Raw genomic sequence first — 26903 nt, 5'->3', positions numbered from 1 at the left:
TATTGGCATGGTCTGGAACACAGCATAGGAACAAGGAAGTACCAGACTGGGTCAGACCCAGGGTCCATCTAGCTCCATGTCCTGTCTCTGACAGTGGCCAGCGCCAGATGTCTCAGAGGAATAAAAAAGAATCCCACAGTCAGAAGTTATGAAAGAACCTGTCGGGGTGGGGGGGGGTCTTGGTTAGAGGTCAGTTTATTCCCTAAACAGGAAGGTTTATGGCCCTTCCTAACTCTTGATTATGTTTCAGTATTTCCTAGAATATCACTGGACATGCTCGTTATCCATCTTTTATTGAGTCCTGCTTAGCTGTTGGCCTCTGTGTTGTCTAGTGGCAATGAGTTCCACCGGCTAATTGTGCATTGTGTGAAAAAAATATTTTCTCCCACCAGCTTTGAATTTGCCACCCTGGTATTTCAGCAGATGTCCCCTTGTTCTTCTGTTATGAGACACAAGCATGGCCCAAATCGATACACCAGCACGTCAGGGCTGAATTTTGCCCTCGGTTGTTCATTTCAGCGTCTGGCTCTGATGGGGGTGCATGAGGAGAGTTTATCATTGATATCTATCTGTCAAGGTGCTTATCTGGCCGCCATTACTATGGTACCCAAGCACCTCACAATCTTTAATGTATCAATCCTCACACCACCCCTGCCAGGGTCCCCATGTGACTGATGAGAAACCACGGCACAAAAACTAAGTGACTTGCCCAGGGGAGTCTGTGGTAAGGCAGGGAATTGAACGTGGATATCCCAAGTCTCTGGCTGGTGCCCTGACCCCGGCCCAGCCTTCCTCTGGAGGCAGAAGCTGTTCACCGAACATATTTATTCCTGGCCTTTCATTTCTCCATCACTAAGAGGAAACTTGAGAGAGCCTCTCTCTCTCGGCTGCCTCTCAGACTGGCCTGCTGCTGCTTTGCTTCTCCCTAAGACAGGTCTATTTTTAGCACCTTCTCTCCCCCAGACGCCTCTCCTCCGCCTGAGTGATGCAGGCACCCACACAGGCTGTCCTATCAGGGGCGTTAGGAGCTAGCTGTGGCTCGGACTGTCTCACCGGTGCCTCCCTGCTTCCCCCTCCTCAGCTGTTCCCTGGCCGCTTTAAATGAGTCCTCAGCCAGGGTGGGGAAAGGGAGCATTTCTCGCTGCTGGAGAGCTCAGGAATACCACATCAATAGACCCTCAAACCTAGAAACCCGGAGGGATATCCCTATTTGTATCACCCCAGCACCTAGCGGCCACAGCTGTGCTCAGTACCTCGTTGTGCTAGGCGCTGTACAGACACCGAGTGAGAGACAGTCCCTGCCCCAGAGAGCTTTTCCAGTTTAAATAGACAAGACAGCCACAGGACAGGAGGGGAAACAGGCACTGAGAGGGGAAGTGACTTGCCAAGGGGCATAAAGTGGGTCAGAGGGGATTAGAATCAGATCCCCCGCCCTACCCATTGGGCCACTCCTCTTATGAGTGTGCATTCATCCTGGCTCCAGATGCTAAATGATCCCCCGTCTAGGGATGTCTAGGCACGCAGCAGAGGGGTGAATTTCACTCAGAATCGATCAACGCCCAAAAGGTCTCTCCCATCTCTAATTTTTATGCTCCTCCAAGCTGCTTTTCAGTGGACAATTCTTCCTCCACATCCCTCTCATGGGGTGGCTGGCCCCAGGAGCCAGGAACTCCCATGATGCACCACCTCTCCCCACTCTGAGACAAGACCATGGTACCTCATGGGAGATGTAGTCCGACCAGAGAGCCCTGCCTCTAAGGGAGAATGGGAGTGTGAGGAATCTGAATTACAACTCCCATGAGGCACCACAGCATTTCCAAGTAGAAATATTGCGGGTTTTGCCTGATATTTTTCAGTATTTGAATTTTTGTCAAAAAAACAAAATTTTCCATGGCTGGAAGGGGACCCAATTTTTGACCAGTTCTAGCTTCCTGCCTTCGTTGCTCCAAGTCTCTGGGTAATTCCCTTCCTTTACAGCTTCATAGAATCATAGATTAGGCTTGGAAGAGACCTCAGGAGGTCATCTAGTCCAACCCCCTGCTCAAAGCAGGACCAACCCCAACTAAATCATACTTTCCTTGAAAATATGTACTGGCTGTCTGGGCTCTTGCATTCCTCCACCTTCCCCTCCTGAGTTACCCTCCAGGAGAACGGGACTGAAACCAACAAGATGAAATTGATTAAAAACAATTTCAAAGTACTTCACTTAGGAAGGAAACATCAAATGCACAACTACAAAATGGGGAATAACAGTTGTACTGCTGAAAAGGATCCGGGTGAGATAGTGGATCACAAATTGAATATGAGCCAACAACGTGGTGCAGTTTGAAAAAGGCTAATATCCTTCTGGATCTATTGATAGGAGTGTCGTATTTAAGACATGGGAGGTAATTGTCCTGCTCTTCTCTCAGCTGGAGTCTTGTGTCCAATTCTGGGCACCACACTTGAGTAAAGATATGGACAAATTGAAGAGAGATCAACAAAAACTGATCAAAGATTTAGAAAACCAGACCTGTGAGGAAAGGTTAAAGAAAACTGGGCGTGGTAAACTGAGGGGTGACCTGATAAGTCTTCAAATCTGTTCAGGGCTGCTCTAAAGAGGTTTGTGATCAGTTGTTCTCCATGCCCACGGAAGGTAGGAGAAGAAGTAATGGGCTTAGTCTTCAGCAAGAGAGATTTAGGTTAGATATTAGGAAAAACTCTCTAGCTCTGAGGGGAGTTAAACTGGAACAGGCTTCCAAGGGAGGTTGTGGAATTCCCGTCATGGGAGGTTTTTGAGAACAGGCTGGACAAACAACTGTCAGGGATGGTCCAGGTTTACTTGGTCCTGCCTCCGCGCAGGGGGCTAAACTCGATGACTTCTTGAGGTCCCTTCCAGCCCTACGTTGCTGTGACTCTGTATCCCTCTGTGCTGTTAAGAAGTTTGTGCCACTGTTGTCAAATTTATTGATGGAGACAATAACCAGGAATGCGTCACTTTCTTGCTGCCTTGGCTAATTCCTCAAAAACTCAGTAAACTGCTTGCAGCCTTGCAATGTATCTGTCTTTCAAACTGCAGGCCCCGTGGGGTGGGGACCTGGCCTGTTGTCCTGTTGTGTAAAACACTTACAATGCTAGAGAAATGATAACTGGTAGGAAACACTCAGATGGAAAACACCAGCGCTGAAAATTCAGCAAGAGGCACTCTTCTCTCTGAGTTGGTACTGAGCCAATGCCTCAGGGCGGCGCTAGGGGGCGCTGTTCTCACTGGAGCTACCGCCTTCGACGAGCGGTGAACACAATCGTCCCATGTTTTCCTTATGCTCCTCCCATCTGATTGTATCCGCCTGTTGTCAGTCTCAGACTTTCACTGTACGCTCTTTGGGGCAGGGACCATTTTTGTTGCTGTAACTTTGCACCACACCTTGCGCAACGGGGCTCTGATCCATTGCTCAGGCTCCTAGACTTTGTTGCAAGACTACTAACAACGAGCCGTCAAGATCCCGCCACCCGTGGCCATTAGAGATCCCAGGGCACTTTCCTGGGACCAGGCCTGTGCTATTCACAGCGTCTCGAAATAATTCCATTCATGCCCTTTGTAGTTTCAGTACCCACCACATTCTGTCCCGAACGATGTGCGTACCATTGCTGTGAGCCGTTTGCAGGCTACCCGGTTCTGCTCCAGAAGTGGCTGCATTTCAGTGGTGGCGAAGCGGTGATCCCTGAACGCAGCTCACAGCCGGTTGTAATTTTGCTTTAGGTTCAGCACGAAAAGTGCTATGCAAATGCCAGTCATTATTATTACTTCTCTCTCATTGTTACAGCCAGCTGAGTGTCGCAGGTGTGGGTTGTTTTGTTTAGCTTCTCTTGCTGGCAGCTGGCATTTGCCCACTCCCATCTCCCCAGCAATGCTGCCCGTGGGTGTGCAGCAGAGCTTTGTGTGGTTGTGTGCTCCTTCAGCTGTAGGATTCTATGACTGCAAGAAAGAAGTTAAGTCAGAAGTCAGGCCAGCAGGTGGCAGGTTTCAATGTGCATTTGAGCAGGAGGATTGCGCTGAATTGCTGCTTGACTTTAGTTCAAGTAAGGGATAAAAAGTCACAAATCTGTAGAATCCTCCACAAAGGAGCCAGGACAGAGGGAATTGTTTAGGCATAAAGGGATAAAATAAGCAAAAGGCAAGTATAGAGTGAATATTCTTCCATCCAGGGATCTCTGCACGCTCCCAAGCATTCATTTGTCCTCACAAACTCCTTGCCAGGCAGATCTGTACTCTCTGTACAGATCACAGTGTCTGTTTTACGCATGGGGAAACTGAGTCACAGAGACAATGTGCCATGCCTCCGGTCACCCAGCAAATCAGGGGCAGACACTAGTGACAGTAGTCAGTTTGTCCCGAGTTCTATCCATGAGCTGGGATCTCACCCTGCCACATCTGGGAGCATCCCTTCGCTGTGATGTCTGTCAGGCGGTCCAGCAGTCTCTCTACTATAGGTGTGGTGGCAGTCCCATTATTTAACACTTTCAAATCTAGCCTGAGGACACATTGTAGGGGCCAGCCCTGACCTGGGGACCAGCAGGGTCTCTTCCTTTAATGGGTCTGGGTTTCTGGAGAGGTTTTTAGATACTGGGGCAGGTTGTTCTCAGTCTCATCCTTGGTGTCGCTGGGACATTCCGGAGAGCCCGCATACGTGCAACACATCTGGGGACTTGTTCCAATAGTCTCCCTGTCCTGCGGATGCAGGTACTGAGGGAAAGCCAAGAGCCCCAGCCCTTGCAGCCAGGAACGTGGGTGCGGGCCCTTGTGCCCCATGTATGACACAGTGGAGAACAGTGGGGTGGCTAAGGATGGGTCTGAGAGTGCAAGCGACCATGCAAATGCCCGGGTTCAGTCTCCGAACAGACCCGGCCTGAACTGGAAGTTCTCAGAAGCCTGAGCAGACTTGGGCTGAGCTGGGCGGTGGTTCTTGGCGGCGTTACCGCTGTGTGGCTCCCAGGATGTGAGCGAGACAAGATGCGTGAGGTGATATCTTATATTGGACCAACTTCTGCTGGTGGAAGGGACATGCTGTCGAGCCGCACAGAGCTCTTCCTCAGGTCTGGGGAAAGTAACCTGAGTGTCACAGTTAAGTACAAGGTGGGACGGACTGTTAAGCATAAGGAGTTAACGCACGTTGCAAGAAACCAAATGAAGTGGGCAATTAACACTTGTGCAGTCATGGCACAAGGGAAGGTTAGTAGGATTGTTGTAACAAGTCATAAAACCAGAATCTCTACCTAGGCTTGGTCTACACTACAGCCTTGCTTCCTATTACACTGACCTAACAACTCCACCTCCACCGGGGGCATAGAGCTTACGTTGCCATAGTCAGGGTGATGCAGTAGTTTGTGGAGACACTGTGATCCTTACATCAGTGGTCCCCTGTCATTCTTCTCAATTTCAGGGCTTGGCTGGAGCCATGAAATTGACAAGAAATCCAGCTCCCAGAACCCGAGCTGGGCTGCTTCTGGATCTCCACTCTAACCGGGCTGCCACCAAGGCTCCTGACTTGGGCTGCCAGCTGGACTCCGGGACGCCAGGCATATGGCAGCCGACTGGACTCCTGGTGCGGATCTCCCCACCAAAAGCGAGAAGCTCTGGATGGCTTCCCCGCCACTCCTGGCTGGGAGCCGGGAGGCATGGAGTCCCAGGGGACAGCTGGGCTCCTGGCGAGGAGCTGCATGGAGTTGAGAGCCCTGGCTGTCAGCCCCCCACACTGCCCCTCTTCTGTCGTGTTTCTGATGAGGACACGCGCCACCGACAAAAGGAGGGCAGTGTGGACATCAGCCACCTCAGCAATGACTGCAGTGGCTGTAAGTTGACCTAGCCTAGGTCGATTTAAGATTGCAGCGCACACGTCCTTAGTCCGGGATTTTTGGTGTCTAGCAGAGTTACAGATTTGAGCTCCCAGGTTTGTCTTTTGAAGGCATTGTGCAGGTTTCCTTTGAGGACGAGGACTGAGAGGCTGGGTATAGGATGGGCACTTTGTGAAACGTGTTCACCCCCAGGTGATAAGGTGGTCTTGTCTTTTATCATTTTTCTGGGTGAGTTTATTCGAGAGCCTAGCGATTTGTCTGGTTTCACCCACATAGTTGTTGGGGCATTTAGTGCAGTGGATGAGGTACCGCACATGTTGGACTGTAACGGTTCCCACTTAGGGAGCATGGCCTAGTGGTCACGGCTGCAACTCCCGACTGCCAAGGGGATTGTGGGGAGGGGAGCCTGGGCCCTCCCACCGCACCGGGATCCAACCCAGGGCCCTTTGGGCTACCCGTAGTCTGGCAACCAAGGCTGTCCTCCCTGGGCCTCCTCCTCTCGTCCATCCCACTTGGGGTCAGCTTAGTCCAAGGCCTTCGCCTGGTGTGGAAGCCCAAACCACAAGAGGGGGTAACAAAGTCCAAGGTCCAGAGGATACTTCCCTCTCTGGTTGTCTCCGGGGTGGGTCTCCCCTTCCCTCAGGAAGGGCCCCTTTGGGCATCTGTGTCAGAGTCTTGGGTTTCCCTCTGCTCTGCTGGGGCTGCGGGCTGCAGATCTCCTCACCTCCAGCTCTGCCCCTGTCAGGGTTCCCTCCCCACTGCAACTTGAGACCATTACTCCTTGTTCTGTCATCTGCCACCACTGAGAACAGTCTAGATCCATCCTCTTTGGAACTCCCTTTCAGGTAGTTGAAAGCAGCTATCAAATCCCCCCTCATTCTTCTCTTCTGCAGACTAAATAATCCCAGTTTGCTCAGCCTCTCCTCATAAGTCATGTGTTCCAGTCCCCTAATCATTTTTGTTGCCCTCAACTGGACGCTTTCCAATTTTTCAACATCCTTCTTATAGTGTGGGGCGCAAAACTGGACACAGTACTCCAGATGAGGCCTCACCAATGTCGAATAAAGGGGAACAATCATGTCCCTCGATCTGCTGGCAATGCCCCTACATATACATCCCAAAATGCCATTGGCCTTCTTGGCAACGAGGGCACACTGCTGACTCATATCCAGCTTCTCGTCCACTGTCACCCCTAGGTCCTTTTCTGCAGAACTGCTGCCGAGCCATTCGGTCTCTAGTCTGCAGCGGTGCATGGGATTCTTCTGTCCTAAGTGCAGGACTCTGCACTTGTCCTTGTTGAACCTCGTCAGATTTCTTTTGGAGTTCCTCTTCCTGAAAATATCCCCCCAAGCTCCTTCACCCCCTTTCCTGGGTAGTCTTGAGAGTAATATACCAACCAAATAGGTAAACCAGATTCTTAAAAAACAGAACTTTATTATAGAGAAAAAAAGTAAAAGAAGCACCTCTGTAAAATCAGGATGGAAGATAACTTTACAGGGTAATCAGATTCAAAACACAGAGGATTCCCCTCTAGGCAAAACTTTAAAATTACAAAAAACAGGGAGAAACCTCCCTCATAGCACAGGGAAAATTCACAAGCTAAAAACAAAAGATAATCTAACGTGCCTTGCCTTATTACTTACTTTTTTTTGCAATATGGAGACTCATTTTAGGATGGTTTATAGGAGAAGGAGTTTTCTGACCTGATGCTTCTCTGCTTCCCCAGAGAACACACAAACAAAGAGCACAACCAAAGCCTCCCCCCTCCCCGATTTGAAAGTATCTTCTTTCCCCATTGGTTCTTTTGGTCAGGTGCCAACCAGGTTATTTGTGCTTCTTAACCCCTTAACAGGTAAGGAGGAATTCTAGGCTACCCTTAGCTGTATGGTTATGACAGCCCCCAAATGAGCTCGTTCCCTGCCTTTTAATTGCCCCAGCAAATGGAGCATTTGCTGCAGGTGGGGCGGGGCAGGGCTGGATGAGCCCAAAAGAATCCCTTAACCCCTTGTTGTCTAGTATGAGGTTTGTACACCCCATCACAAGGACCCATGGATCTTGAAAGGTGTGTTGTGCTGGGTGTTGATCATTGTAGCGATGGAGATGTGTCTGCTGGTTTTGTATCTGTTGTTCTGGCAGGATCTGGTGCTGCTTTGAGTTGGTGTGCCCTGGTCTATGGGGACCTTGTTTCTGATGATGAGCGTGGAGAGGTTGGGGGTTGTCTGAAGGCCAGAAGAGCCCCCCACCCACCCACCCACTCACATCAGGAATAGGCTCCTGTGTGCCGGGTGCTGTCCAAGCACAGTGGTAGATGTGGTGACTGTGCAGAAGAGCATGAATACGGAAAGCCTAGGGGTCGAACCCCCACTGGCGATCGGTGGTGTCTGTACACACAGCCGCTTTACACTCCTGGAGGACAGGCGGCTGTTTAGTTAGAAAAGATGCTATTTATTAAGTTTCCCTGGAGTTTAAAACGATTTCACAGGGGAAACGATTCATGAAACAAAGACTTAAACGAAAGTCTCAAGTTTTGTGCAAGCCGAAAGCACTGCAGAGTTTCCCTTAGAAAGAGAACCCAGAAATCCAGAGTCTCAGTCCCCTGCCATAATTGCCTCATTTTGTAAACTCATATCAGCGTTCAGTCAGAAAGGGGAAGGTAATGAGGGCAGAGTATCACATGCTGGAACCTGGATCCTTGTCATAACAACTCACTATTTGGTACAATAAATATTAATAAATATGTGGGACTGGCACATTTTAACTCTCCGTGCCCCAAAGTTACCCCCACAAAGCTCTGAGCATGTTATTGCAGGTGCTCAGATGTCCTGGGAATTTTGGACCCTGGACAAATACATACATGGTTCTGCCCTGCTGGAAACATGTCAGTATTTAATAACCCAGAAGCATTATTGCCTTTGAGACAGAGAGGGTTCGTCTGGATTCAGTGCCTTAAAATTAGCATTTTAATCACTTCTCTTTCTGCAGCATTGCACAGTGGATATTAAATAACAATATTGGTTCGGCAAAGTCAGAAAGATTATTGAAACCAGAGCAGCCGAAAGCACAATGTGAACCCTTTGATCCAATGGTGGATTGATTTATGTATTTCACGCCGGCAGTAAAGGAAAAAACCATTCAAAAGATTCCCCTTGCCCATCCCGAGGGGTTATCCGGCACATTGGTCTGCATCCTCCCAGCCGGCAATTTGCTTTCAGACCTGTCGTAATCTCCGCTGACAGAGAGAAGCTAAACCTCTCAAATTCTCCGTGTTTATTTTGAATGAGTGAATGAAATTCACGAGACCTGATCAAACAACTGGAAGACAAGCAGCAGGAGCAGCTTCCGGGAGGTGGTGGGAGGGAAGCGCCTTCTCGGTTGTTTAAAGGCATGCTTTCTGCGGACATTAGGACGTGGAATTTTACATCATCATTCCCTGGACCTGTTTGGATCGTTGGTTTACTGAGCAGTAAAGCAGGAAGAGTGAGATGGGGGGCCATAGGCGAGAGCTGTGTTTCAGTGTTTAATTGTAAGAGCTGCACAAACCATTATTCCCTGGGATGGCCTAAACTCACCCAGTTTCAAGGTTTGTTATAAACTCAGAGTGGGTTGGTCAAATGATTCCCTAAGGTTCATGAGCACCGCAAGAAGAGATTGACCCCAAGCCAAGCCCCTGGGGCTGAATGCCCCTGAGCCAGGAGGTAGGAAATCCAAACCCAAACTCTCCCGAAGTTTTAGATGTCCAGATTAGACCCCCAGTGCAGTAAATAGGAGCGATAAAAATTCAGCTGCAAACTCTCTGGTTTGAATCTCGATCCAGAGTCTGGGTCTGTCGCAGGGGTGTTGAAACACTTTGTACGGGGGGGGGGGGGGCTGAGAGCCATTGAACCAAACTGTAAACCCTGGTTATGATGGACACCACTTCCAGCCAAGGGGTGCGGTAGCACCCAGCACCTCTTGTTCCAGCACCCCCGGTCTGTCATCCCTCATGGTAAAGAAGAGGTGGGACTTATAGAGATGGTACATATACAGCCCGCCAGCTCGCTCGGCGTACACGTACCCCCGGACAGAGGGCGTACGCGCACACCGCCTGCTCGCTCAGCGTACACGTACCCCCGGACAGAGGGCGTACGTGCACACCGCCTGCTCGCTCAGGGTACACATACCCCCGGACAGAGGGCGTACGCGCACACCGCCTGCTCGCTCAGGGTACACGTACCCCCCGGACAGAGGGCGTACGCGCACACCGCCTGCTCGCTCAGCGTACACATACTGCCCGGACAGAGGGCGTACGCACACACCGCCTGCTCCCTCAGCGTACGCATACCCCCGGACAGAGGGCGTACGCGCACACCGCCTGCTCGCTCAGGGTACACGTACCCCCCGGACAGAGGGCGTACGTGCACACCGCCTGCTCGCTCAGGGTACACATACCCCCGGACAGAGGGCGTACGTGCACACCGCCTGCTCGCTCAGCGTACACGTACCCCCGGACAGAGGGCGTACGCGCACACCGCCTGCTCGCTCAGCGTACGCATACCCCCGGACAGAGGGCGTACGCGCACACCGCCTGCTCACTCAGGGTACACGTACCCCCCGGACAGAGGGCGTACGCGCACACCGCCTGCTCACTCAGCGTACACGTACCCCCCGGACAGAGGGCGTACGCACACACCGCCTGCTCACTCAGCGTACACGTACCCCCGGACAGAGGGCGTACGCACACACCGCCTGCTCGCTCAGCGTACACATACTGCCCGGACAGAGGGCGTACGCACACACCGCCTGCTCACTCAGCGTACACATACCCCCGGACAGAGGGCGTACGCGCACACCGCCTGCTCGCTCGGCGTACACGTACCCCCGGACAGAGGGCGTACGCGCACACCGCCTGCTCGCTCGGCGTACACATACTGCCCGGACAGAGGGCGTACGCGCACACCGCCTGCTCGCTCAGGGTACACGTACCCCCCAGACAGAGGGCGTACGCGCACACCGCCTGCTCGCTCAGTGTACACGTACCCCCGGACAGAGGGCGTACGCGCACACCGCCTGCTCGCTCGGCGTACACGTACCCCCGGACAGAGGGCGTACGCGCACACCGCCTGCTCGCTCAGGGTACACGTACCCCCCGGACAGAGGGCGTAGGCACACACCGCCTGCTCGCTCGGCGTACACGTACCCCCGGACAGAGGGCGTAGGCACACACCGCCTGCTCACTCAGCGTACACATACCCCCGGACAGAGGGCGTACGCACACACCGCCTGCTCGCTCAGCGTACACGTACCCCCGGACAGAGGGCGTAGGCACACACCGCCTGCTCGCTCAGCGTACACGTACCCCCGGACAGAGGGCGTAGGCACACACCGCCTGCTCACTCAGCGTACACATACCCCCGGACAGAGGGCGTACGCACACACCGCCTGCTCGCTCAGCGTACACGTACCCCCGGACAGAGGGCGTACGCGCAAACCGCCTGCTCCCTCAGCGTACACGTACCCCCGGACAGAGGGCGTACGCGCACACCGCCTGCTCGCTCAGCGTACACGTACCCCCGGACAGAGGGCGTACGCGCACACCGCCTGCTCGCTCAGCGTACACGTACCCCCGGACAGAGGGCGTACGCGCACACCGCCTGCTCGCTCAGGGTACACGTACCCCCCGGACAGAGGGCGTACGCGCACACCGCCTGCTCGCTCAGCGTACGCGTACCCCCGGACAGAGGGCGTACGCGCACACCGCCTGCTCGCTCGGCGTACGCGTACCCCCGGACAGAGGGCGTACGCGCACACCGCCTGCTCGCTCGGCGTACACGTACCCCCGGACAGAGGGCGTACGCGCACACCGCCTGCTCGCTCGGCGTACACGTACCCCCCGGACAGAGGGCGTAGGCGCACACCGCCTGCTCGCTCGGCGTACACGTACCCCCGGACAGAGGGCGTAGGCGCACACCGCCTGCTCGCTCGGCGTACACGTACCCCCGGACAGAGGGCGTAGGCGCACACCGCGTGCTCGCTCGGCGTACACGTACCCCCGGACAGAGGGCGTACGCGCACACCGCCTGCTCGCTCGGCGTACACGTACCCCCGGACAGAGGGCGTAGGCGCACACCGCCTGCTCGCTCGGCGTACACGTACCCCCGGACAGAGGGCGTAGGCGCACAGCACCTGCTCGCTCGGCGTACACATACCCCCGGACAGAGGGCGTAGGCGCACACCGCGTGCTCGCTCGGCGTACACGTACCCCCGGACAGGGGGCGTATGCGCACACCGCCTGCTCGCTCGGCGTACACGTACCCCCCCGGACAGGGGGCGTACGCGCACACCGCCTGCTCGCTCAGCGTACACGTACCCCCCCGGACAGGGGGCGTACGCGCTCACTGCCTGCTCGCTCGGCGTACACGTACCCTCCCGGACAGAGGGCGTAGGCAGACACCGCCTGCTCGCTCGGCGTACACGTACCCCCGGACAGAGGGCGTACGCGCACACCGCCTGCTCACTCGGCGTACACGTACCCCCCCGGACAGAGGGCGTAGGCGCACACCGCCTGCTCGCTCGGCGTACACGTACCCCCCCGGACAGGGGGCGTACGCGCACACCGCCTGCTCGCTCGGCGTACACGTACCCCCCCGGACAGGGGGCGTACGCGCACACCGCCTGCTCGCTCGGCGTACACGTACCCCCCCGGACAGGGGGCGTAGGCGCACACCGCCTGCTCGCTCGGCGTACACGTACCCCCGGACAGAGGGCGTAGGCGCACACCGCCTGCTCGCTCGGCGTACACGTACCCCCGGACAGAGGGCGTAGGCGCACACCGCCTGCTCCCTCGGCGTACACGTACCCCCCCGGACAGGGGGCGTACGCGCACACCGCCTGCTCGCTCGGCGTACACGTACCCCCCCGGACAGGGGGCGTACGCGCACACCGCCTGCTCGCTCGGCGTACACGTACCCCCCCGGACAGGGGGCGTACGCGCACACCGCCTGCTCGCTCGGCGTACACGTACCCCCCCGGACAGGGGGCGTACGCGCACACCGCCTGCTCGCTCGGCGTACACGTACCCCCCCGGACAGGGGGCGTACGCGCACACCGCCTGCTCGCTCGGCGTACACGTACCCCCCCGGACAGGAGGCGTACGCGCACACCGCCTGCTCGCTCGGCGTACACGTACCCCCCGGACAGAGGGCGTACGCGCACACCGCCTGCTCGCTCGGGGTAGAACATGCACTCATGTTCATGCCTGCACATGTTCCACCCTCTCACGTTCAGAGGCCACGCGCACCACTGCAGACTCGCACCTGTCGCATCCATACGTTCTCTCCTGCTCTCAGACACAGGTCCCTTCGCACTCCCGCAGCACAGTGCTGTTAACAGCTCCTCTTGGTTCAGGACAGCTCCTTCCGTTCCCCCCAGACACCCTCTCCTCCCACTAACAGTGTCCCTCTCCCAGTCCCCTCGGGCTTTGAAGTAACGAAGCTCTTTTCCTCTCTGCTTTGCGCAGGTCTCTCCTTCTACACCCGAGTACTTGAAAACTGCACGGATGAGGCCAGGTTTGACGAGGTAAGAGACGAGCCCATCTTCAGGCCAATTGACTTCTCACCGTTCGGTTTGCAGGGATGGGTTGGGGTCTTTTTTTAAATAATTCTCTTCCTGTTCAAACGTTAACACCCTCTGAAATGTATTTCCCCCCTTACTATAATGCATTCAGAACAAATATTAAGCCATAAAGCTGTAACCATGGTATCAAGTTCATAGTTGTGTACAGATACAGAGCACTTTCGCTGACTCACCCTCACGTCAAGTCCCTGGGTAGAGCTGCAGAGCTCTCTTTGCTGACCTACTCTGACGGCAGACCAGGTGGATCCTATCAGCTCCATCCCAAGAGTGTAAGTGGGCTTGATTTGTCTGTCTGAGGCACGGATGATTAGGATGGAGCTCTGCAGAGAAAACAAATCTAGTTACAGTTGATAAGCTTAAACTGATGTGTGTCTTTTGGTTGTGGCCAGTTGTTTCTCTGGCCCAAGGGTTCTCCCCTAGCGGGTGTCATAGGTGGCCTACAGTTCAACGTGCTCAGAGGTTTCTGAGATAGTGGCTGCAATGCATTCGGTGTACTGATGACTCCCAGACCTTTCTTATATTTACCCAGCGTTATAGCCACGTCGGTCCCAGGACCCTCGAGAAAGAAGGCGGGTGAGGTAATATCTGTTATTGGACCAGCTTCTCTTGGTGAAAGAGACAAGCTTTCGAGCCTATACAAGAAGAGCTCTGGGGAGCTCAAAAGCTTGTCTCTTTCACCCTCAGAAGTCGGTCCAATAAGACACACCCGCCATTCCAGTGGAAACGGATCCCAAAGAGGTTTTCATGTTTCGGTCTGATCAGTGTTGGTGCATCTGGGGAATGATTCTTTAAAGAAAAAATCCCCACTGTTTGCACTGAAATGACATGAAAACTATTGCTATCGGTACTGGATTTTGCAAACCTTTCTGGACATGCAGCTTGCCATTCCTAGACTTTAATTGCATAAAAGGGAAAAAATTCCAAGTTTAAGATTCTCAGAGCAAATGCCTCAGGCCCCAGCTTGCTGCTCTCCATCACAACAGGGCCTGTTTTCACATGCTCACACAACCCCACGCAACATTATAAGACAGTGTTTATTTCTTTTGGCCTGAAAGTCCAGATTTATTGACCTCAGACTCTCAGCGCGGCACTTGGAAAGGATGTGAAAGAGCAATTGGATTTCAGAGGGTTTGTGGTTTTGAAATGTAGCTTTCTCTTAAACGCTCGTGACAGAAATATTCGGAGTACAATGACATAAGATCACAGATAAGCATGGACTAAAGATAGCACCAGTATGTCGCACTGAAAAAGAAAATGTGTATTAAAAAGAGAGTGGGTGTTTCCTTTGATTTCTACTGTATCTTTTACAGAAGATAAACTGTACAAGTGGGTTGGGAGCGACACCTTGAAACTCTTTATCCTTTTAAAGCATTTCAGTTCATCTGTGACGGTCGGGTTTTATTTCAGAGACGGTCACAATCCAAGTTACAGTAACTGCTCTTCGGGGACTTAGAGTGTTGCTTCACTGAGTCTGTACCTTTCACTGCAGCTCTGCTGGAGAAGTGAAATGTTTATTGTTGTTTAAGGATTTGCGTTTCCATAGTACCTGCGAACCCGAGTCATGGACCAGGGCCCCACTGTGGTAGGTGCTCTACAAACCCCGAACAAAGAGCTGGTCCCTGCTCTAAGAAGCTTACAATCAAAGTATATGACAAGAGACAACAGATGAAGACAGACAGACGGGGGGATGACCAGGAAACAAAGTGACTCTATGGGTGGTAGTGATCTCAGGACACCAGCTGCTTCACGGTTGTGTAGTTTTGTCCAGGCAGCAAGGCAAAGGAGAGTTGGAAGGAGGAGGATGTAGGTTGGTGGATGGCTATGGGGAGCGCCTCCCAAGCGTGAGGGGCAGGCAGCAGGGGAGAGACAGCACCTGGAAATGTAACGAGTGGGTGCTGGGCGTTGATAGCGAAGGAGAGAGGACGGGAAGGGTGGGTTAGACAGAGAAGGGCCTTCAAAGAGAAGCCCAGCAGCTTGATGCGCTCGGGAAGTGGGAGCCATCGGAGGGGTGCGAAGGGAGGGCTGCAGTGTAGGCTCTTCCCTTGAAATGCCCCTGCCAGAGAAGAAGGATGCTCTGGGGCTTCACACTCTCTGGACTAGGACGTGAGAGCTAATCCTGGCTCTGATCCACACACGTTAAGGCAAGTCCCTCAGGTATGTCTACGCTGCAAGAAACCCCCCCGCGGCACCAAGTCCCAGACTCTGTGTGGGGAGGATCCCAGAGGCCGGGCTCCAGCATGAGCTTGACCATCCACACTGCAATTTTTAGCCCTGCGGCCCGAGCCCCAGGAGCCCAAGCCAGCGGACCCGGGCCAGTCACGGGTATTTCGCTGCAGTGTAGACGTGCCTCGGTCTCGCAGAGCCTCAGTTTCCCTGTGTAAAATGGGGATAACAGGACTTCCCTCCTGCTCAGGCCTGGGGTGAGGCTAAACCCATCCATTGAGGTTTCAGCTGCCCTGGTGCTATAGTGGGGAGCAGCACAGAAAAGCCTCTCAGTGATCATCGGGGTGCAGAGCTGGCCGTGACCCCATGGTTCAGGCTGTATTATCCATTTCCCTGGGTTCATACTTAGCACTTACCGTGTGCTTTACAAAGACGGGTAGGTATGGCTCGGGCTTTCCAAAGGATCTGCTCTAGCCCAACCGGACGCTCTGGCCTTTACGCAGGACTCAGCGGGGAAGATTCTCCAGCCGGTCTGCTCCCGGAGGTCAGCCTAGATGCTCCGCAGAGTCCCCTCTGGCCTTGAAATCGGTATCTGAAAAAGGAGGCCAGTCACTTGTTCAAGCCCATCCCACCAGCAAGTGGCCCTCTGGGCTGTGGCAGGTTGGCGCTGCCCGCTCTGAAGGCTGCGTGGTGCTCTCTTCATGGCTGCTGTTACCCACACTAGCTGGATTCAAAGGAGAACCCGTGAGTGTTTTCTGGACACCCTGTAACTTAGTGTCAGGCTGAACGGAGAGTCAGTGCTACTGACCCACCCTGACAACCAGACCAGCTGGTCTCATTAGCACCAGGCAGGAAGAAGCAAGACGGAGCTAGGAGGTGCCTCAGACAGGTACTGTAATCATCCCACTCAGAAGGGAGCTAGGAGGCGAAGGGTTATGTTTATAGGTATGGCACAATCCTGTCTTAGGGCTTTGGTACTTGATGGATAGAGGGAAATCCCAGGGAGGGAGGAGGTGGGGGGTGAGTTTAGACAACATGCATTGTGCATGGGCCGTGTTGGGTTGAGTGGGGAACCCCAATCACAGCCCCCTTGCAGGGGCCGCAGAGAAGGAATTGCAACCAGCGACCCATGTCACTTAGCACCTGCTTACTCCTTTCACTTAACGGTTCTCAAGCTGTGGACCCAGGGTTGTGGGGGACCAAATCCTGGTGGTGTCCTCTTCCCTTGGAGCGAGAGGCTCACCCAAGAGCCTGCCCATCCCATCCACCCTTCTTGTGATCCCAAAATGGTACATGCTAAGCCTAGTGGGTTGCCATGGCAACTGGCATGTGATGCCTAGGTAAAAGGCAGAAGAAAATATTTCAGACCTGCCTAGAGAGAATCTCTCACATGAAGTGGGCTGCAGAAGGGAATGAAATAATCCAGGGTCCCTGAGCACGGAAGATTGAGCCTACCACATGCCCGTGTGGTGAGCTAATCCCCACATTGCAGATTGAGGTGCAGAGCATGGTTAAGTGATTTGCCCAAGGTCACGCAGGGAGTCAGTGGCAGGACTGGGACAAGAACTGAGTAGTTACTAGGTCACAACCCCTGCTTGTAATCATCAGGCAACACTCCCTCTTTGATCAGGTGGATCTGTGGTAGCCACCCTCTCCCTTTCCAAGTCTAGGGGAGATGCTCAGAGGGCAGCCCCTTCACAGGCAGGGGCTGGCTGGTTTAACAAAATGAAGTCACTCTTAAAGCAGAATCATTGTGGGGAAGCCATTCGGATTAATGGGATGCAAATTTCCGTGGATCTGAAATGAGGCCATTTATTACAATGCTGATAATGTGCATTAATGGAGCAGCCCTCATCCCCAAATGTTCTGCAAATGAAATACAGGGATCCTTTCCCCCACCACAGAGATGCTGCCCCCTCTGAGGTGGGACAGGGCAGCTGTCCAACAGTGCACAACAGTACTTATTAGTTTCATATAGTGCCATAGGTGTGCATGGCGCTGTACAGACCCACTCCGAGTGCCAAACCTCAGCTCTGAGACTCTTCTGATCTCAAATAGATATAAGACAGCAAAGGATAGAAATAGGCAAGAGTCAGGAATGGGCTGTGGAAGGCCAAGGACCCTAAAGGAGAAAGATGGCGAGAAAAGCTTATTGTCATGTATGGTGTAATATCCCTCCACAATGTGTGTCATGGCCCCATCTAGCAGTTAGTCCATATAGGGGATAATGGCCTACTACTGTTATCAGCTAATGGACTTAACCCTTTGGCTCCAGTTCTGATGGTGCTGGAATTCAAATCCTCTGACGATCTGTGCCAGGCCAGGGGTGGGGGGATGTTACATACACATCTAGTTATTTCCTTTGATTGTAATAGTGTGGGCAGATGGTGTCTGGAGGGGAGGCTGGGGGGAAAGGTACCGACGGGAAGCTAGTGGAAAGAAGTGAGTTTGGAGGAGGAATCCCACTGCGTAGCGGTTTAGGCCAGGAAGAGAAGAACAACACCGTTCCCAATAGAAATGACAGGACGAGAGTTCGGAGGTAAATTGCAATGTCCCAAAATGGAATTTAGCCAGGGCGCCAGCGTGTAACCCCTCAGCTCCTGGATACAGACTCATGGGATCCTGAATGACGACATGACTTTAGGACAGTCTTGGACTCAGCCCATCAAAGATGCCTCCCACATCACAGCGCCCCCTAGCAGCACCCTTGGGCATTGGCTCACTGACTCAGAAGGAGGAGCGCCATCTAGTGTCTAACACCGCTTAGAGCAGCACCGCGGGTGCTCCTGGGAGGTCGCCCATCCGAGCGCCGACCAGGCTGGCGGAGGTCACGCTCCAAGGTGAGAAGATTGTGGAGCCCCTCGCTCAGGAGAAGCGGTGAATGGTACAAAAAGGGTGTCACTCGGAGAGTGTCTACACACACAGTTTGCATCCATTTAACCTAAATTGGTGCGGACCCCTGTGTGGATGCTCTCATATTGGTGTCAGACTGGTTGTATCTGTTTAGCTTGTGCCTGTGAATTTGTCAATTTTAAATAGGTTTAACGCTGCACCAGTGTAACTCAATCACACCTGTAATTAAACTGGAGTGATTCTGCATGCGGACCGGGCCTTGGACTTGTGCTTGGCTCCTCTGCTAGGGTGATGATGGGAGCAATAGAAATCCATATGGGGACACAGAAGACGCTTGAGGCAGGGCGTTCCTGAAGGAAAGAGACACTTGCAGGAGGAAGCGTAGCTGGGAACTGGCGGGGGGACCGTGTGAATAGCACAGCTGTGGCTTAGCTCTGCCCTGCCTTCCGTCTCCAAGTGAGCTCTCTCCTTGAGCCCTTCCTCTCCCTCGTTATTTATTCAGATCCGTCCGTCACGGGCTGGCGATGGAGGAGGAGAAAGAGCAGGGCTTGGGGGACTTTCACGCATGCACATAAAGAGCCTGAGCCATGTAATCCGCCAGCTCCACACACACACTCATCCTCCAGCTACGGCGTGTGGGTGATGCTCTCGGGACTTGGCATATGCAGGATCGGGGGCAGAGGGATTTCAAGCAGTCCGGGGGCATGGATACATCCTCTGGAGCTGCTCACTGGGGGGACAAGTGCTGTGTCGTTTGGTAGCTGAGTAGGATCAGCTGCAGGGACGGGAGGACTTCTCTAGGGCTCAAGGAGGCATCAGGGAGTTCGGATCTCCTGTCTGGAGCAGAGTCCTACCCCACCATGACTGGAAACCTTCCTGTGTCGGTGGTGTGTGTGTCCCCCGTGTCGCTGGCCTCCCTTTTCTAGATCTGGCCCAGAATGCCAGGCTGGGGACAATCAGAGTCCCCAGCGCGTCCCCGCAGGGTGAGAGGAGGCAGGAGGGTAGTGGTGGAAGAGAGGGCGGGAGGGTCTAAGAGCTGGGAGGTGAGTAGGTCTCTAGGGAGATGAATCATCAGCAGGACTTGGCTGCCATGCCCTGTGGGGGAGAGGGAGCGGGAGGAACTGAGGTACAGGGTGGCCCCCCCCACTGGCTTACGGTTAAATAGTTTGCTGGGAGGGAGCGATTACCTGGGGAGACTGAGAAACAGGTGGTAAATGGCTGCACCAGGCCTAGTGGCATGGGGCATTTGCTGGTCCACAGAGCCCCCGGAATGACTCTTCCCCAGCAGGCTCCCACAGAAGGGCTGGGGTTTCAGACCCGCTGGATGGGCTCTCCCCACCTGCCTGTTTTTGGGTGTTATTAGCCACTGCAGTGGCGCCCAGTCTCTGACAAGGACAGCGTGGCCCGGAGCCGCTGACCTCTGACCGTGTGACAGGCTTCGGTGCCCAGCAGCGCCGGGTCCCGCTGCTAGTCCTCTTTGAGCACTGGCCACGGAGCACAGCGTGGCCAGCCACCACCCTGCTCTGACCTGGCCGGCCCCAGCAGCCTGAGGGTGCTGCAGTACAGAGGATGGACGTGCTTGTGGAAGAGTCTGTCTGTCCGTCTGTGTGCATGGGAGCTGGGGTCTCACGTCAGCAGGTTCAGGGGGTTTCTCTGGCCTTCTGGCGCCTCTGTGCACAGGGGTGAATTTCACCCTTCCAGCCTCGGTTAGGTGCAAGGACCAGATCTGAATTAACCTGGCTTCCTACAGGTCGGGGATCGAAAATCTCTGGTTCTACAGCATCTGGTTGCCCCTCTGCTCTGTTACCCCAGTGGTTTACTCCAGCCTAGCTTTTAACGTCTCTCCCGTTCTGGGAAAACAATCCCACAGCCTGGCAGCTCCCATCCCGAGGAAGTTGTCCCTGGTGTTCATCCATGTGCTCATGATGGCCCTGAGGCCGGAAAGTGCTGTGTATGCTGGCCCCAATCCAGCACAGCACGTGTCGCGTGTGCTTAGCCGTTAAGCACATGCTAGGCCCAGTGGTTTCTTAAGCTAAGCGGGTATTGAAGGGCTTTTCTGGACCAGGGCTGGGCTGCAAGGTTGTCCCAACAGCCCGGGCTCTAAGCCCTTGGATCACACAAACCTCCCCGCTCCACGATGTTCACACCTTCCAGGTTACCCTCTCTCCCCCTGTCCCTGCTGGAGCTGTCATTCAGCCCAGCTAGATGAATTCAGCAGCTCATCAGTTGATCCCTCCAGCCCCATGATCACTGGTACACAGCGACAGCTCTGTGGTCCAGATAGACCTGCAGAGATCCCAGGGCTCTCCGTTTGCCCAGCCAGTACTAGGCATAAATAGCCACCCAGAATGGTTTGCGTTGGGTTGGGTCTGCCTCCTTCCTAGGTTAGCCTGGGAAGCCCTGCTTTGAAAGAACCCACAAAGCTCTGTCCAGCCATGGAAAAGCCAGGAGATGGCACCATGGGAGAGGATAAAAATTCCCCCCTTCGAGTCATCGAGCCAGACTGCTCCTCCTTCTGGTGAGGTAACCGTACACCAGCCCAGACGAGGAATTTTATAAAGAGCAGCTAAATCAGGGCTCTCCTGAATAGGCCACTCCTGCAAGAACCATCAGTGTTGAGAGACGGGTGGACTTTAAACACAGGACCAGGAGTCAGGAATGCCTGGGGTCTGACATCGGCTCACTCTGCCTCTGCCCCGAATTCGGAAAAGTTGCTCTGTGCCTTTTCCCCATCTGTCAAACAGGGATAATCATACTTAACTGTAGAGCTGATCAAAAATCAGACTTTCTGTCCCACTGGAAATTCCAATATTTCCATGTTTGGTTTTGTCCCAAATTGTTCTTTGCACAGAATGAAAAATTTTGATTCAATGTTTTGGCTCAGTTCAGGGTTAAACTGTGTCTGCCTGAACCATCACAAAGCCTCCTGGAAGCTGTAGTTCAGCTATCTCCTGCCCTCATTCTTCCCATGAGTTGGACTATATCTCCCATGATGCACTATAGCCTCCCTGATGCATCATGGGAGATGTAGTCCAGTCAGGAAGCCCAGGCCCTCAGTGTGAATAGGGGAAGGAGATGCCTGAACTAAAACTCCCATAAGGCACCGTGGCAGCTCAGCCACAGATTAAGGTTGAACAGACCCAACACAAAACAAAACAGTTGATTTCAGTTTTCCCCAACAGAAAAATTTCAGCAAAATTGTCATTTTTTTGCAGAAAATTTCAGTGTTGGGAGAGTCACAAACCATTTTGACAGAGAATTCTCAGCTTTACTTTATTGCGGGCTACTGGACTGAGTAGGGATTCTGAAGCCAGTTGGCAAAGCATGTAACCCTTTCTGTGCCTTGACTTCCACCACTGCAGAAATGGGGTTGATAGTCCCTCCTCATCTTTGCAAATCGCTTTGTGACCTGCAGAGGAAAAGTGCTGTACAAAGTGTTTGTTATTATTCCTACCGCACGCTGGGAGGATTATTTTAACACCAAGCACTTTGAGACTGCAAAGCACTGAAGCACTGCTTACATTCCATCTGTCTATTGTAGGTAAAATTTCATGGCCACCATTACCTTAGTTTCTGAGCACTTCACACTCTTTCATTTAATTCTTGATTTAGTCCTAAGTGGAGCACAGGATCTGGTCCAAGAGGTGAATATAGCTGGACCTCTTGGTAATAGTGACCATAATATAATTAAATTTAATATTCCTGTGGCAGGAAAAACACCACAGCAGCCCAGCGCTGAAGCATTTAATTTCAGAAAGGGGAACTACACAAAAATGAGGTTAGTTAAATAGAAATTAAAGGGAACAGCACCAAAAGTGAAATCTCTGCAAGCTGCGTGGAAACTTTTTAAAGACACCATAATAGAGGCTCAACTTCAATGTATGCCCCAATTTAAAAAACATCGTAAGAGAACCGAAAAAGAGCCACCCTGGCTAAACAACAAAGTAAAAGAAGCAGTGAGAGGCAAAAAGGCATCCTTTAAAAAGTGGAAGTTAAAAGAGGATGGCTCTAGACTGTTCTCAATGGTAGCAGATGACAGAACGAGGAGTAATGGTCTCAAGTTGCAGTGGGGGAGGTTTAGATTGGATATTAGGAAAAACTTTTTCACTAAGAGGGTGGTGAAACACTGGAATGCGTTACCTAGGGAGGTGGTAGAATCTCCTTCCTTAGAGGTTTTTAAGGTCAGGCTTGACAAAACCCTGGCTGGGATGATTTAACTGGGAATTGGTCCTGCTTCGAGCAGGGGGTTGGACTAGATGACCTTCTGGGGTCCCTTCCAACCCTGATATTCTATGATTCTATGATCCTAGTGAGGAAAATAGAAAGGAGCATAAACATTGGCAAATGAAATGTAAAAATACAATTAGGAAGGCCAAAAAAGAATTTGAGGAACAGCTGGCCAAAGACTCAAAAAGTAATAGCAAATTTTTTGTAAGTACATCAGAAGCAGGAAGCCTGCTAAACAACCAGTGGGGCCACTGGACGATTGAGGTGCGAAAGGAGCACTCAAGGACGATAAGGCCATTGCGGAGAAACTAAATGAATTCTTTGCATTGGTCTTCACAGCTGAGGATGTGAGGGAGATTCCCAAACCTGAGCCAGTCTTTTTAGGGGACAGATCTGAGGAACTGTCCCAGATTGAGGTATCATTAGAGGAGGTTTTGGAACAAATAGATAAACTAAACTGTAATAAGTCTCCAGGACCCGATGGGATTCACCCAAGAGTTCTGAAGGCACTGAAATGTGAAATTGCAGAACTACTAACTGTAGTCTCTAACCTATCATTTAAATCAGCTTCTGTACCAGATGACTGGAGGATAGTTAATGTGACGCCAGTTTTTAAAAAGGGCTCCAGCGGTGATCCCAGCAATTACAGGCCTGTAACCCTGACTTCAGTACCAGGCAAACTGGATGAAACTATAATAAAAAACAATATTGTCAGACACATAGATGAACATAATTTGTTGAAGAAGAGTCAACATGGTTTTAGTAAAAGGAAATCATGCCTCACCAATCTACTAGAATTCTTTGAGGGGTCAACAAGCACGTGGACCAACGGGATCCAGTGGATACAGTGTACTTAGACTTTCAGAAAACCTTTCACAAGGTCCCTCACCAAAGGCTCTTATGCAAAGTAAGATGACACGGGATAAGAGGGAAGGTGCTCTCATGGACTGGTAACTGATTAAAAGATAGGAAACAAAGGGTAGGTATAAATGGTCAGTTTTCAGAATGGAGAGAGGTAAATAGTGGTGTCCCCCAGGGATCTGTTCTGGGACCAGTCCTATTCAACATATTCATAAATGATCTGGAAAAGGGGATAAATGGTGAGGTGGCAAAATTTGCAGATTATACAAAATTACTAAAGATGGTTAAGACCCCAGCAGACTGTGAAGAGCTACAAAAGGATCTCTCAAAACTGAGTGACAGGGCAACAAAATGGCAGATGAAATTTAATGTTGATAAATGCAAAGTAATGCACGTTGGAAAGCATAATCCCAACTATACATATAAAATGATGGGGTCAAAATTAGCAGTTACCACTCAAAAAAGAGATCTTGGAGTCATTGTGGATAGTTCTCTGAAAATATCCACTCAATGTGCAGCGTCAGTCAAAAAGGCGAACAGAATGCTGGGAATAATTAAGAAAGGGAGAGATAATAGGACAGAAAATATCATGTTGTCTCTATATAAATCCATGTACGCCCACATCCGGAATACTGTGTGCAGAAGTGGTCACCCCATCTCAGAAAAGAGATATTGGAATTGGAAAAGGTTCAGAAAAGGGCAACAAAAATGATTAGGGGTATGGGACGGCTTCCGTATGAGGAGAGCTTATTAAAACTGGGACTTTTCAGCTTGGAAAAGAGACGGCTAAGGGGAGATATGATTGAGGTCTATAAAATCATGACCGGTGTAGAGAAAGTAGATAAGGAAGTGTTGTTTACTACTTCTCATAACACAAGAACTAGGGGTCACCAAATGAAATGAATAGGCAGCAGGTTTAAAACAAATAAAAGGAAGTATTTCTTCACACAACGCACAGGCAACCTATGGAACTCCTTACCAGAGGATGTTGTGAAGGCCAAGACCATAACAGGGTTCAAAAGGGAACTAGATAAATTCATGGATAGGTCCATCAGTGGCTATTAGCCAGGATGGGCAGGATGCTGTCCTTAGCCTCTGTTTGCCAGAAGCTGGGAATGAGCAACAGGAAATGGATCACTTGATGATTCCCTGTTCTGTTCATTTCCTCTGGGGCACCTGGCACTGGCCACTGTCAGCAGACAGGATACTGGGCTAGATGGACCTGTGGTCTGACCCCAAATGGGGCCATTCTTATATTGTTATGTTCATGTATTTATGCTCATCCCTGTGAGGTATTATTATCAGTGCTCTGATTCCCATTGTACAGAAGGGAAACTGAGGCACAGATCCACTAAGGGTGTATCTACACTTGGAACTAAGAGCATGACTCCACTCTTGAGGAGACATACTTTTGATAGCTGTCAGTGCACTAGCGTGCTAAAAACAATAGTGACACCATGATCTCATAGGAAGCAGCGAGAGAGGCTAGCCGCCCAAGTACAAACCCAGTCAGACCCTATGGGTAGAGGATGTATCCTCGAGTTGGGAATCTCACCCCCAGCTCCAAGTGGGGACATGCCCTGCATGACTTGTCCACGTTCACACAGGAAACCGGTGCTGGAGCGAAGAATTGAATCCGGATCTCTCCCTGAGCACTGGACCAGCCTGCCTCTACCGTGCTAGCAAAAGAAACACAATGCCACGCAGACCCATTTGACTGCTGACCGTAGTGCAATGGGGATGGAGGTGTTTAATCTTGGTGTGAGTCAGTCAGCATCTGTACTGGACTCTTCAAAGCTAATTAGCTAATGAGAGTGCCCATGAGAAGCAGGTATCATACTGGGCTGTGTATGTACTGGCGAATGAATGTCATTCTGAGCTGGCTAATGTCATAGGCAGTCATTATCCTGCTTTGTATGTCACATCAAACAATGGGTAGAGGAGAAAACGCTCTCCTGACCTGTCTACACATCTCATTAGCGCTGCAAGGCTTGGCAGGGATTTGGAGGGGGAAGCTATTCCTGGCACATAGACAATGAATCCGTACTGCCAGGGACGCCAAAGGAAACTTGCTATTGGCAATAGTGAATGAAGAGCAGTTGGGTCTAGCAGCCTGAGCCAGCTCACACCCTTGCAGCCTGCAGTGCAGGGGAGGAGAACGTTATGTAAGGGTTGTAGCACAGAAGGTCTATGTAACATCTCAGATACCCTGCCAGGGACCACTGACAAGGAGCACACACGAAGCATGATTTCCTGTTCCAGGCAGCGCCTTCCCTTCCTGATGCTCAGCACTGTACTCTCCCCCAGTACAAAACCAATCTGTCCTCAAGCTCTTGTGTTCTGCCAGGCCCGGGGCTCGCCGTTCCCGTGCACTGTCCTGGGGGCCCTCTGATTTCATCCCATCTGGCTCCCGCAACGTATGTAGCTCTGCCTCTGTAAGCATCGCTGCAATACCCCCTCCCACGCCAAAGAGGACTGTTACAGGGGGCGCTCAGTACTTGGAAGGAAAATCTCTGGGCATGCTGTTTGTGCTCCAGCTGGTCCTCTCCCCACTGTATAAGCCTGGGACTGATTCTCCAGCCTGGTGCTGGAGGGGTGAGGCACGTTTAATGACAAGGCCATTCCTTGGCACTGGCCTGTCCCCGAGGCCGGTCAGTACGGCGAGAACACTGTCACCCGGGATGACAAACCGGCTTTCCCGTCAGCCGCCTGCGTGGAAGGGGAGGGTGTTAATGGCTGGCGTCCCTTCTGCCTTTGGTCGCGGCTGGAGAAGGGCCCAGCGCCCAGTTCGGCAACCAGGCTGTGTGCTCAGCCGACCTCCGCTGGGCAGCTCTCCCGTCATGCTCAGCGCCGGATGGGGGCGAGCTGGGGCACTGCAGCGAGGAAGGGCAGCTGGGTGGGAAGGCGTTGGGTTCAGGAACTAAGAGAGACTGGGCGTTTATAGAGGAGATGCATATGCCAAGAGAGGAGAGGGAGGCTGGGATGTTGGATCAGGTACTTGGGAAACATGCTGCTTGCTTGTGTAACCCACACACTTCCTGGATGTGGCACTTTGTCCCAGCTAGTGGCATGAAGACCACTTAGAGAGAGAGATTGAGTCTGCTACAGCCTTAGCTAAGGCCATGAGGCTTTTAGCTCATGCACTAGAGGCTCATGCATTTAGCTCCAGAGGTCCCAGGTTTGATCCTGCCTGCCGACGACCGGGGTCTGTCAGCATTACACTTGCTTGGTCTCGTGAGTAGCATTTAAGTGTAACCCTCATTATAAGAGGGAAAGATAGATGCTGGCTAGCGCCAAGTCCAGGCCAGGCAGTCACGGCTGCCGCATTCCACACGTGGCTCTGCCTCAGTCCTGAC

At 52.4% G+C, this 26903-nt stretch overlaps 1 protein-coding gene across 1 annotated transcript in view; it reads left to right on the top strand.

The window, feature by feature from the left end:
- Nucleotides 1-26903, top strand: part of OTOF (otoferlin) — a 204454-nt gene that overhangs the window by 7887 nt on the left and 169664 nt on the right. Inside the window, exon 2 of the mRNA XM_084622582.1 lies at nucleotides 13328-13386. Coding sequence (XP_084478708.1) covers nucleotides 13328-13386 — 59 coding nt within the window. The remainder of the gene's footprint in view (nucleotides 1-13327; nucleotides 13387-26903) is intronic.

Source organism: Lepidochelys olivacea (genome assembly GCF_965140295.1).
Source record: "Lepidochelys olivacea isolate rLepOli2 genome assembly, chromosome: 3".
In the NCBI taxonomy this organism is placed as follows: domain Eukaryota; kingdom Metazoa; phylum Chordata; order Testudines; family Cheloniidae; genus Lepidochelys; species Lepidochelys olivacea.
The sequence above is the reverse complement of the archived record's forward strand: the minus strand, read 5'-3'. Positions and strand labels throughout refer to the sequence as shown.